Source organism: Malus sylvestris, chromosome 9, assembly GCF_916048215.2.
Source record: "Malus sylvestris chromosome 9, drMalSylv7.2, whole genome shotgun sequence".
Taxonomy (NCBI): Eukaryota; Viridiplantae; Streptophyta; class Magnoliopsida; order Rosales; family Rosaceae; genus Malus; species Malus sylvestris.
In genome coordinates, this window is record NC_062268.1 from 19,622,406 (window position 1) to 19,641,968 (window position 19,563).

At 35.3% G+C, this 19,563-nt stretch overlaps 1 protein-coding gene and 1 pseudogene across 1 annotated transcript; both read left to right on the top strand.

Moving 5' to 3' along the window:
• Window positions 1-1,396: 1,396 nt before the first annotated feature.
• Window positions 1,397-11,487, top strand: LOC126634444 (golgin candidate 5-like). The gene is made up of 20 exons (XM_050304969.1): window positions 1,397-1,589; window positions 1,745-1,901; window positions 2,347-3,329; window positions 4,295-4,366; window positions 5,058-5,132; window positions 5,289-5,403; window positions 6,485-6,546; window positions 6,635-6,682; window positions 6,993-7,277; window positions 7,362-7,421; window positions 7,536-7,619; window positions 7,756-7,821; window positions 7,899-7,997; window positions 8,081-8,299; window positions 9,039-9,153; window positions 9,233-9,453; window positions 9,675-9,734; window positions 9,814-9,927; window positions 10,973-11,047; window positions 11,150-11,487. The coding sequence occupies exons 2-20, from the start codon at window positions 1,748-1,750 to the stop codon at window positions 11,180-11,182; spliced, it is 2,940 nt and encodes a 979-aa protein (XP_050160926.1). The 5' UTR covers window positions 1,397-1,589; window positions 1,745-1,747; the 3' UTR covers window positions 11,183-11,487.
• Window positions 11,488-17,922: 6,435 nt separating this feature from the next.
• LOC126634448 (uncharacterized) lies at window positions 17,923-19,399 on the top strand (annotated as a pseudogene).
• The last annotated feature ends 164 nt before the right edge of the window (window positions 19,400-19,563 follow it).

The window sequence follows — 19,563 nt, forward strand, 5'->3', positions numbered from 1 at the left end:
TTTCTTTCGTAGACTTCCAAATCGGTAAAGTCCAGTTTGTCCAGATTTGACATGTTGTTGTTATAAAAGGGAACAAGATTGTGGTTAGTATTATGGAGAAAAAGTAATCCATACACAAGGCGTAGAACATTCAGGTTCTATTAGACATGTTTTGGCTTAAATTTTCATGAAAAACTATGGGTTTCATAAGTGTAGTGTTTTAAGAAAACTTCAAGCTTTTATGGAACTTACTTGAAACTTCACGTTTGAATTTTGTGAACCACAAGTTCATAGGTAAAGCAAACACAATATATACAGAATAATAATAGCAAAGCTTTTTTCTTTTGCCTATTTATAACACTCTATAACCACAAAGTTCTTACCCTAACCAATTTCCATTTCCTTTGAAGCAAAATGTTTTCCATAATTTGTGATCCCTCGCCACCACAATGAAGATCTGTTACCACCATGCCTTATGTATTATGTATTCATTTCTCACTTTTTTTCTTTATATTCATTTCTCATTTTTTTCTTCTATATTCATGTTATTTATTTAACACAAATAAAAAGAACAAGACGAAATGATACATTGATCCTACTCTACTCCGATCTCTAACAAATTTTCTCTTTTAACTATTTATAATATGGAAGTTATTTTCTAGTATTAAAAAAATGAGAAAATTGTACCAATAGTCCCTCAACTTTAACCCAATTGAAGCAATGGTCATTCGATTGAAAATTCATGACCATTGATCTTTTAACTCATCAAAACGTGCAATTATAGTCCTTTTTGTCAACTCCTTTAGAACTTCTGTCAAAATAGTCACATGTCACGCACATGAGGCTAATGGCTGGTTTGGTATTGCTATGCTTTGAAAAAAATTGTTTCTACTGTGCTGTGAGAATAAGCTCAATTTTTGCTGCTTCACATTTTCAGTTTTTATTTCACCAAAAACTGTGAAAATAAGCTGTTTTTAAGTGTTTACCAAACACCTTTTTGAGCTCAGCTTTTTTTTATACTACATTTTATAAAAGCACCTTAGTACCAAATCAATAATAAATCAAGGGGCAAATATGGAAAACTAAATGAAAACAAATTGTAGCAAAGATCCTTCAACTTTAACCCAATTGGAGCAATGGTTTTTCAACTTTTACCCAATTGGAGCAATGATCATTCCAACATGAGTTATTTTGAAGGAATTCTGACGGAGTACGAAAATGACCATATTTGCATATTTTGATGAGTTAAAGGATCAATAATCATAAATTTTTAGTTAAGTGACCATCACTCTAATTGAGTTCCTCTTAAAAAGTATTTTTTTCCTTCAAAGAAAATTCTTTTCATATTTTAGTTTTATGTAGGGCGAAAACGGCGCCGTGCATCTTGTCATGATGGAACTCAGTACTTCGAATTTTCTAGTTTTTTATGAGCAATCATAATTCGGATCAACCGTCTCTCTCTCTCTCTCTCTCTCTCTCTCTCTCTCTCTCATTTTACTGGTCCTGAACTAAACCCGAATCACAGAGAAGCTTCTTCCTTCAGCTCAACTAAGCATACCACCATGATTTGATCCCCAAATCCGCCGGCATTAATTTACCCCCACAACCAGGTTCCTTTCTCTTCCGTTCCTCTCCGATTCCACCCGTTTCGAATCGGATCCTGATCAATTTTTATGTTTTATTCCAATTCCGATGGGCTTTTGTTTGTTTGGTTTTTGGAAATTGAATGTGAATTTAATCTGATTCGGTTCGTTTTTGCTTACAGAGAATGGCGTGGTTCAGTGGGAAAGTCTCTTTGGGGAACTTTCCCGATCTCGCCGGGGCCGTGAATAAGCTCCAGGAGAGCGTGAAGAACATCGAGAAGAATTTCGATAGTGCCCTCGGATTCGAAGAAAGAGAGAAAGCCGAATCCGGCCATGAAGGTGGTTCTCAACCTCACACATTGTTCATATTTGTATCACTTCATTTATTATTATTATTATTTTTGGTATTCTATTACATGAGAAGTATGGTATTGCTTATCGGGTTGAAATATGGGCTACATTCCATGTTTTGCTAAGTAAAATGGTGTCGTGGTTTGTGTTGAGCAACTTAAAACTGCTTTGCTCAACCAATCCAAAAGGAAAATAAAGACCGTTTAGAGCTTATATAGATTGCATATTTGGTTGGTAGTAAATTATGATTTCTCCCAGTGTATTTAATTGCATTGTGTTTGATGGGTTTTGTTTTTGGTTGGAAGTCGTGTACGCTATAAGTGGCTAAAAGAGATTTTAAATAATAAGAATTATTCGGTAGTTATTTATGGTCTCTGATTCTCTATTTTGGACGGAAATTGAAAACGAGATGTCCTCTCTATATGTACGACAGCTTCAGGATTATGGCCTTCATCTAGTGAAAGGATTATGTCCTTTATGGGGCAACAAAATGAGGAAAGTAATGTTGAATCATCAGAGAAAGCCAAGTCTTCTGATTCTCCACCTAAGGTTGACAAATCACCTGGGGAAACTGAATCTCTACAGCTAACGTCTACTGTTGAGGATAAAGAAGGGGTCAAGGCTGAAACTTTGCAACAATCTACAACTGAACAGATGGCTGCTAAGGAGGAAAATGAAGTTGTAAAGAAAGAAAAAGATGATAACCCTGCTGCGGTTGTGGGGGAAACAAAGACTGTGATAGCAGAGTCTGAAAAATCTGAATCCGAGTCACCTTCAGTGCTGGTTGAACAACCTGAATCCACTGTTAAGAATGCTGGCCCATCAGATTCTGTTTATTCTCAAGAAGACAACAAGATTTCTGTAGCGGGACCCCCAGAAAATTCAGAATCATTGCAAGAAAAGTCAGGATTTCTTGAAGTAGATCAAGTTGAGGAAGGTAGTACTGCTCTGCTGGGTGAGGAACATTATATAGTCGATGTGCATGAGAATTTGGATGAACATAAACCACAAGTAGAGAAGGATGGACATATGACACAGGTTGAAGAGAATGTTGATATGATTTCTCCAGTCAAAGCTGAGCCATCGACTAATAGTCAGCCTGGAGGTTTGGATGAGCCCTCCGTTGAGATTCATACCGTTGGTAGATTATCTACTAATCAACTACCCAGTGTGCATCATTCTGATGATGCTTCGCATACCGTTTCTGAATTGGCTTTGAAAGAGCATAATGCTGTTGTTGAGGAACCTGAAGTTGATCAACGAGCTGATGAGAATGAAGCTGACGTTAAAGAGCAGCATTTGAGCTCAGGAGAAAATGCATCTGACTCTTCAGAGGCTTTGATTGAATTGGAGAAGCTTAAGGTGGAGATGAAAATGATGGAAGCTGCATTGCAAGGTGCTGCAAGACAAGCTCAGGTACACAATGAAATCAATAGGTAGCATCTTATTTGAGAGCTTTTAATACTTTAACCATTTGTTTATTGTTGTTGTCATTTTGGTGGATAGACACTTCAGACGCTGCTACTGAACTTCTTGACTGAATCTTTTTTAATTTAGTAGTGTCATATAGTGTCGACACACACACACACACACACATATAGGGTGGTGCCATCCACACACCCCTTTTACCTTCCACTCACCCCCTGTTAATTTATTTCCTTTGATCCTCTTTAATTCATTCGAGACGACTGGAAATTGAGTGGGGTGTGTGGAAGGTAAAATGGGTGTGTGGATAGAACTACTCTATATATATAGGTTAGGATCCCGAGACACATGCTTTTGACACACGTTTTTGTGGGGCCCATTTCGTAATGTATTTCAACGATCTGAACCGTCTATCTTTTAGGTCTTCCCTCTAAGATCATATGTAGCAAAAATACTCAAATCCGAACCATATAACCATTGGATTAAATTTAGTGTTACTTTGTAGAATTGTTTTCTTTTGTTTCTTCACTACACAGGAATGTCTTAATGGTTTTGGATTTGCTTAATTTTTTGCAAGGATGATCTATGATGTACTAAAATATAGTTGGTTTGATCGTTGACACTCATTAAAAAGTGGGCTCTACAAAATGTGTGTCAAAAGCATGTGTCCCCGGATCCAAACCCTATATATTTATACATGTTTATGAAAGTTGGATAGTTAACCTGATCACCTTGTACTTTTAGCTACGTGTCTGTGTTGCTTTAGGGAAAAAGAAACATTACCTAATTCTGTATATGGGAACTAGATAAGGTACCTAAAATATGAAAAACAATAGTAAAATCTCTAATGTTGTCTATCCTCTGTGGTTCTCTTGGCATGCATTTATGTTTCATTGTTCATGTTCATTTCATTATTTGTCTTCTGTTATGACATCTATATTTTATTCCTTTTCCAGGCAAAAGCTGATGAGATTGCAAAGTTTATGAACGAAAATGAGCAATTAAAAGCTGCAATTGAGGATTTGAAGGTATATGTATTTGTAAATTTTTATTCTTTACGATTGGGTAGATTTGATAATTACTGTTCCTGTATGCTTGTGCTTTGATTTGTTCAGACTTGGTTTATAATGCACTTGCATTCGCTACCATCTTCCATATATACCCTTATCTTCACATTTAGTTTGGCTGCAACTATGGGCAATTAGGGAAATTCCCACAAAGAGGCAGTTTGCCCCCGTGGCTTGTCACTGAAACATTTATTGAAAAATGATGGGCGAAATTGTATCAGCCACATTATGCTAATTCTTCTTATCATTACTTATGTTGATTTATTATTTTAAAATTAAATGCATTATTCTTTCAATTATGGTTTATTTATTTTTATGTAAATGAAACTTAAAAGCATATATTTATTTTGATTGTTCATTTTGTGTATTGGGAGGCATTCATGATGCTTTATCACTTTCAGTGTAATTATCATGTTATGGATTTATAACTTACTAGTTTTTACATACAATCTCATGGTTGTCCTTATTTATATGTTTGATGTTTGGACAAACTTCTGGTCTTTCTTGAAACCAACCATGGCTGACTGGTTCACCTTGTCATGATCAATTTATTATTTTCCCCCTTGAATTGCTTTATCAGCCTTGCAACAATTATAATAAAGTACTTGTTATAGTTTTTCACATTTTTTAACTGGTGAAAGTAATTGAACAGAGAAAATCCAGTGATGCAGAAGTTGAGTCTCTGCGAGAGGAATATCATCAAAGGGTTGCAACACTTGAAAGGAAGGTAGGTCTTCTCATGAGTTCCTGTTTATAGTTTTCCTGGGATTGATCTAATAGTTAACTGTGCCCTTCATGTTTTTGATGATATGCTAACTTGGCTTTTGTATTGTTTGTTTAAAATTTTGGATTGATCCTTTTTTTCTCCATTGTATGATTGCAGGTTTATGCTCTTACTAAGGAAAGGGACACACTTCGGCGGGAACAGAATAAGAAAAGTGACGCTGCTGCTCTTCTGAAGGAAAAGGATGAAATAATTAATCAAGTTATGGCTGAAGGTATAGATATTATTTTCCCTCCATATTTGGTTCATTTTACTACACGTTATATATATTTCTTGACAAAAATGTATTGGAAATATTTATTTTTTGTTTAATATATATGAAGCTATTTTGTTTATGTTTAGGTATAAATGTTTCCTTGTTAGTTCCCAGATTTGTCAACAACTTATAGCAGTCTGTTAAGTTTTCTTGTACAAGATGGAAATTTATGGTGGTCTTTGTCAAAGAAAAAATAATTGTTAAGTATTCTGGGGAACTGATAATACTCCGGTTCGTATACTTGGTTAAGGTTGCTGCATTGGTTATTATGAAAATTTTTAGTTTTTCCAATGATTTACAGTCGCTTTCATGATATTTCTTGAGTAAGATTGGTAAAGTACAGTTTTCAATAATTTTTCTTTTCTTAGTTAGATATTGCTCCATGGATGACTTGATCTGTGTCGGTAGAACAAACAAATTACAAAGTTGTAAGGATGTGAAGGGCGACTTGGCTTTAGTTTAGGGTAGGTATCATAATACATCGGTTTACAGTTGCTTTCATGATTGCCTCAAGTAAGTTTGGTGAAGTACAGCTTTCAGTCATTTTTCTGTTCTTAGTTAAACATGGCTCCATTCTATGTTGATGGAGCAAGCAAATAACAAAGTTGTGAAGGATGAGGGGGGCCACTTCGCTTTAGGGTAGGGTAGGAAATGATTGCATAAAATGTAGACAAAGAGCAAATGACAAATCAGACATTAAGTAGGCTTGGGTTGGAAAGATTGTGAATCATTGCAACATTGATTGAAAGGCTAAAATGAATTTGTCCTTGGAGCATTAAGAATTTTTACTGAACTGACTTTTTCTGGAGTCTTTAAGAACATCTCTCTCTCTCTCTCTCTCTCTCTCTCTATATATATATATATATATATATATGTGTGTGTGTGTGTGTGTGTGTGAATCTTTGCATCATATATGTGCGACATATTATATGTGTAATTCCTGATATTGTGTGTTATCTGCTGAACCAGAGGACTTCTGACTAGATTTTATATTTCAATCATTATGAAATTCTTTCATATATGCAATCTTACGTACCAGGCGAAGAGCTATCAAAAAAGCAGGCTGCTCAAGAAGCTCAAATTAGGAAATTAAGGGCTCAGGTATGACAGCATGTCTACTTATTGTCTGATTGGTCATTCTTTTATCCTTCATTTCTAGCTATTCTTATCCTTTTCTACTGAATACTAGATCAGAGAGTTTGAAGAAGAGAAGAAAGGGCTGAGTACTAAACTTCAGGTAATTCAAGTTAGCATCCTTAAAATTGTGGTTCTCTGATTTAATTGTTCAAAGTAAACTCTTTCAGTCATCATAAAGTTTGAAATTGCATTGATGCTATGCTATGAAACTTAAATTGGTCAGCCCTTGTTTTTCTTTCAAAGCTGCAAGGTTGAAACAATCAACTATTTACAAAGGAACGTTATTTTTCTAATTCTTATGTTTATATGGTATTATACATATGGATAATGAGTTTGCATCTAGTGAATTGGTTTTCATTATTTGGTGAAAATGGCTGTCATTAGTAATATGTATGTGGTTCTTCCTTCAGGTTGAAGAGAATAAAGTAGAGAGCATTAAGAGGGACAAGATGGCTACAGAAAAGTTGCTGCAGGAGACCATTGAAAAGCACCAAATGGAACTCGCATCACAGAAAGAGTATTATACTAATGCTTTGGCTGCTGCCAAGGAGGCAGAAGCTTTGGCCGAGGCACGTGCCAACGATGAAGCCAGATCGGGACTAGAGAGGCGTCTGAAAGAGGCTGAGGAACGTGAGGCTTTGCTAGTTCAGGCACTTGAAGAATTGCGGCAGACTCTAACTAGAAAGGAGCAGCAGGTTTTTGATTTGTCTATTGTCATTGTTGGTTTAAGCTGACCTACCGAAATTCGTTGCTTAAGTTATGTGTACATATATTTTCAGGCAGTATTTAGAGAAGACATGCTTCTCCGTGACATTGAGGATCTTCAGAAACGTTATCAAGTACGTAAAGCTTCCTTTGATTATCATTCACTTTTCTTCTTATATATTTTTTTAGCTCCAAGTGTTGCAAATGTATTGCAATTTATTTGATTTCTGTTGTTTTTTTTTTTCTAGGCAAGTGAGCGCCGATGTGAGGAGTTGATTACCCAAGTACCGGAATCTACCAGGCCTCTTCTTAGGCAGATTGAAGCTATGCAGGTGAAGGAAGAGTTGAATGCTTCTTTGGGACATATTCTGAGGATTTTAATGCACTTTGGATGCTGGTCTTTAATTTGCTTGAGTCAGGATGGAGTTTGATTACAGTCTTGACTCTTGTTTGTTTCCTTGGTAACAGGAAACAAATTCAAGAAGGGCAGAAGCTTGGGCAGCTGTTGAGAGGTCTCTTAACTCTCGACTCCAGGTTTGTGGAATGTCTTAACAAGTTATGATTTAGAATTTGAAATATGCATATGTCATTTATCTTTAGTGCTTCTACAGGAAGCAGAGGCCAAAGCTGCAGCTGCTGAGGAAAGAGAACGATCTGTTAAAGAGCGCTTGTCTCAAACGTTATCTAGAATTAACGTCCTTGAGGCTCAGGTTGGATTTCTATGGGTTGTATCACTGAGAATTCTCAGTTTTTTGTTATCAATTCACTAACTTATACCAGAAATATATCTCAGATTTCATGTCTTAGAGCTGAGCAATCCCAGTTAAGTAAGTCTGTTGAAAAGGAGAGACAAAGAGCAGCTGAAAATAGGCAGGAGTACCTTGCAGCAAAGGAGGAAGCTGACACTCAAGAAGGCCGTGCAAACCAGCTTGAAGAAGAAATTAGGGAACTCAGGCGAAAACATAAGCAAGATTTACAAGATGCATTGATGCATAGGGAACTGCTACAGCAGGTGATACTTCTTGGTTCATTGATAATTATTTTATATCAATTCTATGAAAGTGGCCTTGCTTCTGATATTTATGTCTGATTGTTAAGTGAAATTGCTCCTTTAATATTTGTAATAGCAAGAGTTGATGGATGTATCTAAATTCTAAATGAGGAGTAAGGCAACTGAAAGGAAATTGTTGAACCATATGTGCTTAAATTGTTTAGAGAACTCTCATTGTTTTGGTTTGATTGATTCCTCTCCTAGTCGCAATCTTTTGATCTTGACAGTAAGAAACAGCATCCATTAAAAAAAAAGGCATTAAGAAACAGGAACTTCTCCTGATAGTGTTAGACAGAGTCTATTGTTATTACTATTCTCTTTTCGGTTACTAAGTTATGATTAGTATTTCATATTAGATGCAAACTCCCATTGTATCGGTTTGATTGATTCCTTTCCTCGGTCACAATCTTTTATTCTTTACAGTAAGAAACAGAATTCACTAAAATAAAAAGGCAGTAAGAAACAGGAACTTTATCTGATAGTGTTAGAAGTAGTCTATTATTATTACTATTAGTATTTTCTTTTCGTTTACAGATTATGATTAGTATTTCATATTAGATGCAGCAAAGAAGTTATTCATACTATATAGACAAAAGCCGTTGATCTAAAACTTATATGAGCATACAAAATTGAGTTCCTTATTCAGTATACGATATTAGTGATCATTAGCTTCCCTGACTTAGGCTTTTGATTTTGACAGGAGGTAGAAAGGGAGAAAGCTGCTAAGTTAGAGTTGGAAAAGACAGCTCGTGTCCGCTCTGCTACTGTATCTGAACAGACTACTATAACAAGGCACAATTCGGCTTTAGAGAATGGTGTGATTTGGTTTGTGTAAATTATGTTACATCTGTCAATTGTCTGTCGGCTATGGTATAATTTTGTAACGTTTTACAGGAAGCTTGAGCCGAAAACTCTCAAGTGCTAGCAGCCTGGGGAGTATGGAGGAAAGCTATTTTCTGCAAGCATCTTTGGACTCATCCGATGGTTTCTCTGAGAGGAGAAATGCTGGAGAGGCAACTATGAGTCCGTACTATATGAAGAGTATGACACCTAGTGCTTTTGAAGCTTCTCTTCGTCAGAAGGAGGGTGAACTTGCATCTTACATGTCTCGTTTGGTGTGTATTAATTTCCAAGCTCCTCATATACAATAATGCCACTGAGAACTACATCGCATTTATAGTATTGTTTGCTATTATAACTAATATTCCAGATTAATTTAGGCGTTACACCTTAAAAAAACAAAATACCAAATGAACTAGCATGGACTCTTAAGTTCCCTAGAAAATGTTTATTACTGTGCTTTTGTCTAATATGTTTTTCTTCAATGTTACTTCAGGCATCCATGGAATCTATTCGTGATTCTCTTGCTGAGGAGTTAGTCAAAATGACAGAACAGGTGAGTTTGAATCTGTAATAAATATTGTGCAGAGGTTTCTTGCTTGTAACTGAGCTTGAGATTGATTATGTTGCTGCAGTGTGAAAAGTTACGGGCAGAGGCTGGCATGTTGCCTGGTATGCGAGCAGAGCTAGAGGCACTAAGGAGACGGCACTCTGCTGCACTGGAGCTAATGGGCGAACGCGATGAGGAGGTACAATTAAGTTTCAATTTTTTTACCTATAAATTTTGATGCTCAGCCTCGTTAAAATTCCTTTAAAACTTGAAAATGTAGCTAATGTGTGCATTGACGGGTTAATAATCTTTCTTGAGGTGTTAGCTTTATCCAATATAGCAGCAGCTGAATTTCCTGAATTATGATGTGGATTTAGTGATCCAAAACTCCTAGGTGATAGAACTCTGAATTCCTAATGTTTAGATAAGGAGTCATACATAAGCCATAAAAAGTTGGTGTCTTAAAACCAATTCACCATTTCACATGCAATTTTTTCGGTTTATAAACTGTTATTATTATCATTTAGCTTCCCTAAAACTGTAGATCAATGATATTCAATGGACACCTCTCTGCCTTCCAAAGTTACCGTATTGGCATGGAGAATGAATAGGGAAGCAGTTTATTGGTCTCCTGTGGTGCTGTAATATGAATATGATTATGTTATGTGTGTGTATACTCACTCTCTCTCTCTCTCTCTCTCTCTCTCTCTCTTGTTTTCAATGTTTATAGATTGGATGGTAACTAGAAGAGAGACAGCATGAGTCTGAGAGTGCTAAATTTTAGCTCTAGTCGTTTTTTTTCTGTTCACTTTTAATCTATTCCTACTTATGCTGCTTCTGTTTTACTCTCTAACATTTTATTAAACAGAGAAGTTAAGGTAGCCTCCTTTGACAAACTTAATTGAGTCGAGACTTGTGCTGTATAACTTGGAGAACGAAAAGAAAAAAAAGGTTTAGATTGGATAGATGGAGGCTTTATTTAATCTACCATCGTATTTGTTTGTATGCTATTTTTCTTTGTCTAGAGAAACCCCTTTCAATTTTTAGTATTTGAAATATTCGATAACAGTCCACATGAACCATTTTCCTTAAGCATGTATGACTAGTTGCACCAAAGTGAAGATTTCCCTATTCCCATTCCTTAATTATCATTTTCCAATTATTCTGTTTATCTACTTTTAATTTGGGGAGCATGAAAATTGACTCTACGGCTAGTCCTGATTTTAAAGTGGCTGCATGTGTAGCTGGAGGAGCTTCGTGCGGATATTGTGGACTTGAAGGAGATGTATAGAGAGCAAGTGAACTTGCTTGTCAACAAGGTAATATTTTGCTCATTGAAGTCCAATTTTTCTCCACCTAAAAAACTCACGATTTTCCGTCTCTAACGTTATGCAACTATATATGGCCTCGTATATCTACAGATCCAGATAATGAGTTCATCGGTTGGAGCCTAGCCGGTATGTTATAGTGCTCGTCTACTAATTCATGATCTTCATGGTATATACAATACACAATGGGTAAAAATGGGAATGGAATTGTCTGTTCAAAGATGTATTCGTTGGTTCCGGGTCTCCTAAACTTTGTTTTGGTCTGAGAGTTTGGTAGCAACAACTGAAATGGTATTTACCCAACCGCGCTTGTAAGTAAAACATGTATGTAATTCAAGGGGGGAATTGTTGTATAGCATGAATTCTGCTGTCAGAAGTTTTGTGTTACTGTGTTTTACCTACAAATAATATGAATTCACATTTATTTTTTATCCCTCTTTTGCCATGGCATAGGCATAGTTGTGTCTCATGAACTTCCTAGTATTTTACGGCTGTTTATTCCCACCTAGCATTTATGCTTTTCCTCAAGCAAAAGTTTGAGCTCCGATCCCATGTCCGTGTGAGTTTGGGCCTTTTGAAAAATGATCCCGTTACGTTATATGAGTTGTCAAGTTTGGGCCGCTACACGAGCATGTAAAATCTTTCTCATCACAATTTTCATTTTTTTTTGGTTTACATTTTTTGAAAACTGAAACTTGTCGGGTAATGACTTTTAGTTTTTAGTTCTAAAAAAATATATGAAAATTGAAAGTTAAATTTTGAAAACTCAAAAAGTAGCTTTTAGTTTATTGGGAAACAAAAAGTAACCATTAAATAAGTTTAGTCATCAATTTCAAAAATAGAATGAAAAATTAAAACGAAATGATTATCAAATAAGTCATTTTTCGCAACGGACGTGTTACTCACAAGTCACAATTCATGAGTTGTAATATGTGTGCAGCAATGCATATTGGTATGTTATGATTTGCAGATGCCAACCACGTAATAATAATAGTTGTTGATCCAAAAATAAATATATAAACAAGTAATATTATTATTGCAACTTACCAACCACCGAAAGTCTTTGTCCATCACTAGAGTGAGTCTAAAAGTATTCCCATATGGGCAAATTTCAATGATGCCACCAAGGTTTTCTAACTACATCAACCAACATCCCAGCTATCATGGACTACTCTTGCATACTAACGTTATATTAACCTTATCATAATTAGTTAATGTCCTAAATAGCGTTCTAACATTCTTTTCATTTGGACTTTCAATACTTCTGTTCCTAAGATAACGTTAAAGCTGAACTAATTCCTTAATGATTGTATGAGTCAATTCAAATTTACTATTTTTTCCCGTATCTACATGAACGATTCTAAATAGTAGAATTTCAAAGAACTTTGTGCTCAACTTCGCACAAGCACCCTAAAATCACATCTCCCAAAACTACTCACGTATGATAAACTCATGAACAGAAGCACAAGTTGTCGAGCCTTTGTTTTTGCTCCATCATCCATGAAATACTTGAATAATCAAGCTCTCTATTGTTCAAGTCAGTAATGAAGAATTAGTACTTCGGTAGTTGGTTGCTTGTGTGAAGTGTCGACATGCTATTGGTCGAACTAGAGTTGTCTGTCACCTGCGATACACAAGTTCCATATGATCCGCACTGCATAGGTGTTGATCTCACGAGCTTTCATTGGTAAATCTCTCTCTTTGCGTAATAGCTAAACCAGCGATACCATGTGCGATTCAACTGAAATTTAAAAATTAATTAAATTAAGGGTTTATAAAAGGAAATTTTAACGAAAAGCTCTAAATACTGTTCATTTTAACGAAAAACCACATTTTTATACTAAAAAGTCAATCATGGTATTATTACTTTACCCTTTATTTTGTCTTTATCGTTAAAACTCAAAGTTTTCAAGTCATTTTCTTTAGTTTTCATTTTATAAAAACGTTGATTTCTTAGACCTTGCATATTTTAAAGTTACAAAACTCCGCTCTAGCAATTGTTAAATTAAAGTTTATAAACACAGCAACTGATCCATAATAAGGGCGCTTATTGCAACTCTCTAATAAACAAAAAAAATATGAGAGGTTTTGGTTTCGATGTTCTGAGCTGGCAAGTCTGCTTGCCTATGGCCAAGGACAGATTGAAATTCTCCATAACCTCTTCAGGTCTGGAAGAAGTGAATAATCGTGGCTTATCACTAGTCTTCCCCCTTTATACAAAAAAAAAGTAAAATAAAAAGCGCTTGACACATACACCCCAAGCATACATTAGCATTGGGCCGCGTGTCCCCTCGCTCTCTCTATCGAGAAATTTTTCCTTTTTAATCTCTCCCAATACGAGAAAATTTTCCTCTCTAATCTCTCCCAATATGAGAAATTTTTAATTGTGATGGGTATACGGATGGTACATCACGTGTTTTTATGCAAATGGTGGAAAATTTTAATTTTTAAGTTATTAACCTTTTAACACATATAACTCACCATTTAGACTAACTCCAATGATAGGCTAAAAGCCAAATTTCCCCATTTATTCCCCCCCCAAAACACCACCCAACCCATGCTAAAACATTGGGCTAAAAGCCAAATGCCAAAGTTGGGCCCAAATACCCCCCCAAATTCCCCCTCGTGCGAGTGGACTTGCTGGCACTTGGGCCAATCTTGGCCCGCCCACGCTCCAACGCACCCCACGTGGTTGGCTTGCAAGGCTTTCCCGACAGGGGTGGGCCCCACTGTCAGTTGTGTGTCGGCGAACATCATCATCCCAACGACTATAATTTTAATCCAAGGGCTGGGCTTTAAGGACTGTTGGTTAATCCAATGGTCCAGATTCAAATTTAATTTTTTTAGAATATGTTATTTTAAAATATATTGAATTCAACGGCTGAAATTGAATATAATCAAATCTAACAGTAAAAAAAAGATCTAACGGTCCAAATTTAAATCCAAATGCTAAAATAATTAAAAAAAATATATTTAACTCAAAATTCACCCATAAACTCTATAAATATCTATGTATTTGTTCAAACATCCACACAAAACTCAATTTTCTCCTACAATTCTTCCAATTTATCTTTCTACCATTTCTTACCATTTCCAAATTGTTCAACATGGCAAGAGAGCATATTAGAGGTCATAATTAGACCTGTTAGGAAGATGTTGCTTTATGCTTGGCATGAGTTTCTGTTAGCGAAGATGGTGCAGTTGGCACAAATCAAAATAAGAAGGTTTTGTGGGATAAAATCATTGCAAAGTTTCAAGAAAACTGCAATGGTGGCGGGCGGGATGGTGATGGTGTTTATGATCGATGGAAGACTATCAACAAAGCATGCACTTTATGGAAGGGAAGCTTGGAGAGAGCCATGGTTGGCATAGCAATGAGTGCCACAGAAATTGTGAGTTTTGTTATTGATATTTTATTTGTCATGTACATAATATTATTTTGCAACTAATTATGTTTATGTATTTTTTGCATAGGATGACAAAGCAATGAAAATTTACAAGATAAGAGTAACACAGGGTTAACAAAGCAACGGTTGGTGAATTGAAAGTTAGCTCAGGGTTGAAAGATTGGTGAAAGTTGAAGGCTTGTTTTGTGGAAAATTTAGTGATTTTTCAATATTTATCGGAATTTAAATATTTTTAGATTAAAATGTTCATAAAATTAATTTACGATAGTTTACATATTTATTTATTTTTTAAAATTCAATTTAAGAAAAAAAAATAGTCTAAGTTCATTCTTTAATAATCCCGAGCTAAAATTTTAGGTCAAAAAGATTGGAACAGAAAAGCTGTTTCTGGGCTAAAAGCTAAGAGCCTGTTTGGTATTGGATTTGAGTCCAAAGTTTTTAACTCAAAAACAATTTTTAAGTTTTAATGTAAAAAAACCTGTTTGGTAAGCCCATTTTGCAAAACTGAACAAAAAAAAAAATTTAAAAACAACCCATTATAATTTGAAAACAACAAAAGTCAGGTTTTAGGGTTTTTGTTTTCACGAATTCATATCCCTGAGTCGCGACTCGCGATGGAGGTCTGAGACCTGCGCTACGCAAACCACTCATTGCGCCTCACTAACGACGAACGACCAAGAGATTCCGGGCAATAGGGTGAAGGTTCCGGTGAATAACTTTAAGCCTCGAATCTCTGAGTGCTTGATTGGGGACAAAATTGGGCCATTCTCTTCACTGCAAGAAACGACCAAGGTAATGAGTCTGTCTTTTACTGTTTTGTTTCGTGCCTTTGAAAATGGAGGAAATGATGTGAAAGTTGATTCATGTGTTTTGTTTGTTGGGTTGTCAGAAATTGAGTTTATCTATCTAATTGGTATGATTCATTTGTGTACTGTGTGTATATATTACCCTAACTGAGCTCGATTGAGCTCATAGCTTGGTAATTAATCTGAAAACTCTTCTATTTATGTTTTCTGATGTGCCAATGAGGATTGATTTGTGAACTGAATTTGTTGTGATGTGGGTTTTCTCCGATTTGGGATATTTCAGTCATACTGTCATTTTTGTGGACTGAATTTGTTGTCAAGTCTAGCTGATTTTGGGTTGAATAAGATGTTACTTAAGGTTCGATGACCGTTTTCGAATGTAACTTATAATCATGTGGCTCTTCTTGTGTTGTGTTTATCATGAAAGGATTTAATGCTAACCCGGTACCATTGCATAGATTGATTTGGTGTTGTGACTTTAGGGGCAAACATTTCCATGCCAACCCTTTTCTAGATGTTTTTCATGTGTTGTTAAGTATCGTATTTGTTCATAGACTTAATCTAGTTATGTGAAGTTGAATCTATTTCAACTTTGCCTAAGTTACTTGAGGTGGAGTTGCCTCATACTGTTTTCTCTGATCTGGAATATTTCAGTCATAATTGCCCCCTCAATTTAGTATGTTATGTTGTTTGGAAACAATCCTATTTGCCCTTTAATTTCTTGACTTTTTGCAACGAGGTGCACAACTTCTGAAACTAGGGGATTTCAAAGCCTTTCCTTTTTGTTTCCTTTCATGATTCTAGTTCAAGACTGTTACGTATTATACCATGTGTTATTTGCGATATTAGGATTAAGTTGATCAACATTTCAATGCAAAGGGAGAAGTGCATGAAAGAGAACATTTTAAGTATTAAAACGTCCAAGGAAGCAAACCTTAAATTCAGTATCTCCTTGTGTTATTTGCGATATTAGGATAAAAAATGCACGATTACATTACATGAAGAGTGATGAAAAGGTCGTGAGAAAAACTACGTTATATTTGTAAAATCTTACAAATAAGATCTCCTTCACCTGAAGTTTGATTACTTACTGTCACTCTTTGAGTTAGTAGCAAGTTCTGTTAGAAAAGATCAAAAAGTGATATCTTTTCTACCATGTTTCTTCCTAATTGTAGTTGTTTCTATGTGAACCAGTGCATTCATAGTCCGCTTAGAAATTTTGGCTTTAAGTATTGACATCACAATATTTTGATTCATGTGTAGTTTTCTATTGTTTTTGTGCTTTGTACATTCATACCTTAAGTTTTAATATTATACTTTAGCATTAACATTCGTAAGTGAATGTAGCTTTTAGCTTTGTATTAATTTTTTATATTTCTGTTTACATTGTTCTAGTACGTGTCTGAAAGATGTCAAATAAGGACTTTGAAAATGACCTTAATGATAAAGTTAATTGGCCAAAACCTATTGAAGACTACGTTATTAGTCTATTGTATGAAGAGACAAAAAAAGGCTTGCAAACCAACACTTTAGAAAAGAATCAATGGGATGCGATTGACATGAAGTTGTTTGACAAATATGGTAAGAGATACACTCGTGAAAAATTGAAGAAAAAATATAATCGGTTGCGAAAGATTCACCGTGAGTTTGCCAAGCTTGTTAATCATACTGGGATGGGTTGAGGCCCTGTTGCAAACACTGTTCAAGCATCTGATGAGGTTTGGTCAACTTATATTAAGGTATTAAGGTATTTATTGTATTATATAATGTATTTTCTTTATAGATATGCATTATATAATATTATTTTCTAAGTGTGGCCAACCTATTTTAAAATTTTACAGAAAAACAAGTTTGCTATCCGTTTCCGTAGCAAAGGTTGTTCTCATTATGAGGTGCTTGGACAGATTTTCAATAATACCACTGCTACTGGTCAAATGCAGCATGCATCCACCAATTCTCCTCCAAATTCTGATTCTGAGAGAGAGTTAGAAGCTGGATTTCTTACCACTGGTGCACACATTAGAAAAAGTACCGAAAGTGGTTCAAAGGCTTTTAGTGAGGGACATGAAGGAACCAGTACCAAGCGTTGTGCTCTTTTCCCTCCAAGTGATCTTTCCTCAAAGTCAAAGTCATCCAAGTCAACCAAAATGGACGAAGCTCTTGTAGCTTGGGTAAAGTCACTTGATGCCAAGAATGAGGCTACATTGGAAAAGGTTAAGCGTAAAAGAGAGAAGGAAGTATCCAGTTAAGTACCATTGAAGATTGTATGGAAGTACTTGAGGGCATGGAAGATGTTGATGATATCGCTTATTTGAAAGCTTTGGAGAAGTTCACTAACTCGAATTGGAGGAGGATGTTTATGAAGCTGTCTGAATCGAGGAAAAAAATTATGGCTCAATAGTCTAAAATGAATAGTTATAGCCCTAGTAAGAAACCTCAATAGTCCAAGTTGGTTGTTAGTTAGTGTGTTGGTAATATGATGAATAGTAAGACTATGGATATGTTTTTGTGTTTGGTATTGAGATCTTTTGTTTTATGATGAACTATAATTAAATGAGTATGGAAATGACTTGTGTTGGTAATATGATTAATGTTATGTTATTATCATATAGTATTGTCTTGTCACTTTGTTTAGCTATTAATTACTTGATAGTTGTAAAATATAATTATTTGTTTGTCTATATAGGATGGATTCAAATGAAGTGGACAACAATGGTTCAAGTTCAGAAAGTGATTCATCATCTGATTTGGATGATTCACTTGGAGAGTTGCTTTTAGTTACAAGATTATATGATCATTATTCATGTTTAAATAAAGAGCCATGCATGACTTCACATTTTTCAGGCCGCCAATATGTGATAGATTTATTGAATGGACATCCACATAGGTTATTTGATATTATAAGGATGGATAAAAACACGTTCAGGAATTTGTTCTCAACATTGAGAGAATTGAACTTTCTACAAGATGATAGATAAGTTTGTGTGGAAGAGGCCGTATGCATGTTCTTGTTTACTATCAGTCATACAATCCGCAACAGAGTAATTGCTGAAACTTTTCAACATTCTAAAGAGACTGTGTCAAGACAATTTAACCGAGTTCTCAAAGCAATATGTCGACTTGGTACTCGTATAATTCAACCTCCAAATATGGATGCGACACCTTCTGAGATTTTGGGAAATCCGAAGTACGATCCATAGTTTCAGGTAATATATTTATAAAGTACATTTTATTATTTAGTTAGATCATGACTATTATTTTTCTACAGTACCTAGAAAGATACATGTTTAAAGCTCTAGAATAACAACTTAGGTTGAAGTAAACTATATTTTGTGTACTAACATGTTATGAATTGAACTATAAAATGGTAGAATTGCATTGGCGCTATTGATGGAACACATATCAGTGCATGGGCTCCTTAATCAAAACAAATTTCATACTGAGGTAGAAAAGTTAGTGTGACACAAAATATTATGTTGGCATGTTCATTTGACATGATGTTCACATATGTCTACACCGGATGGGAAGGAACGTCTAATGACTCGAGAGTGTTGATGGATGCAATAACAAGAGAAGAGAATAGGTTTCCAATGCCAAAAGAAGGTACGAAGTCATTGAAACATATCAAATTACTTGTAATTTTTTTCTTATTGTATTTTGTTCAAGTGAAATACTTATATGCATTGTTCTTGGAATAGGTAAATATTATGTTGTTGATTCCGGCTATGCCAACATGAGTGGGTTTCTTGCACCATATCGCAAAGTGAGTTATCACTTGCGTGATTTTAGAGGAAGAGGTCAACATCCAAGAGGAGCAATGAAATTGTTCAACTTTAGGCACTCATCACTACGTAATGTTGTTGAATGATGCATTGGAGTGCTTAAGAATCGTTTTCCTATTCTAAAGTTGATGCCAAATTATCCAATTAGGAAGCAAAAACGCATTCTCGTTGCATGTTGTGCCGTGCACAATTTCATTAGAATGCAATCAAGGAATGATACTTTGTTTCAACAATTTGAAGATAATGATGTTGATGTGGTAGATGAAAAAAGCTCGGGGGCTAACCAAGAAGGGGAAAACATGCATTGAATGACGACAATGTTATGAATGATGTTAGAGACCACATAGCTAGATCAATGTGGCTTGATTACATCAATAACAATTAGTCTCAAAGTTTATTGGTTTTCTAGACTGTTTTAATGTAATATTTATTATCTAAGACTTGAAGTTTAATTTGATTATCGAGCATATATGTGTTGTATTAGCACATGAATATCAAAATAGTATGTTTAA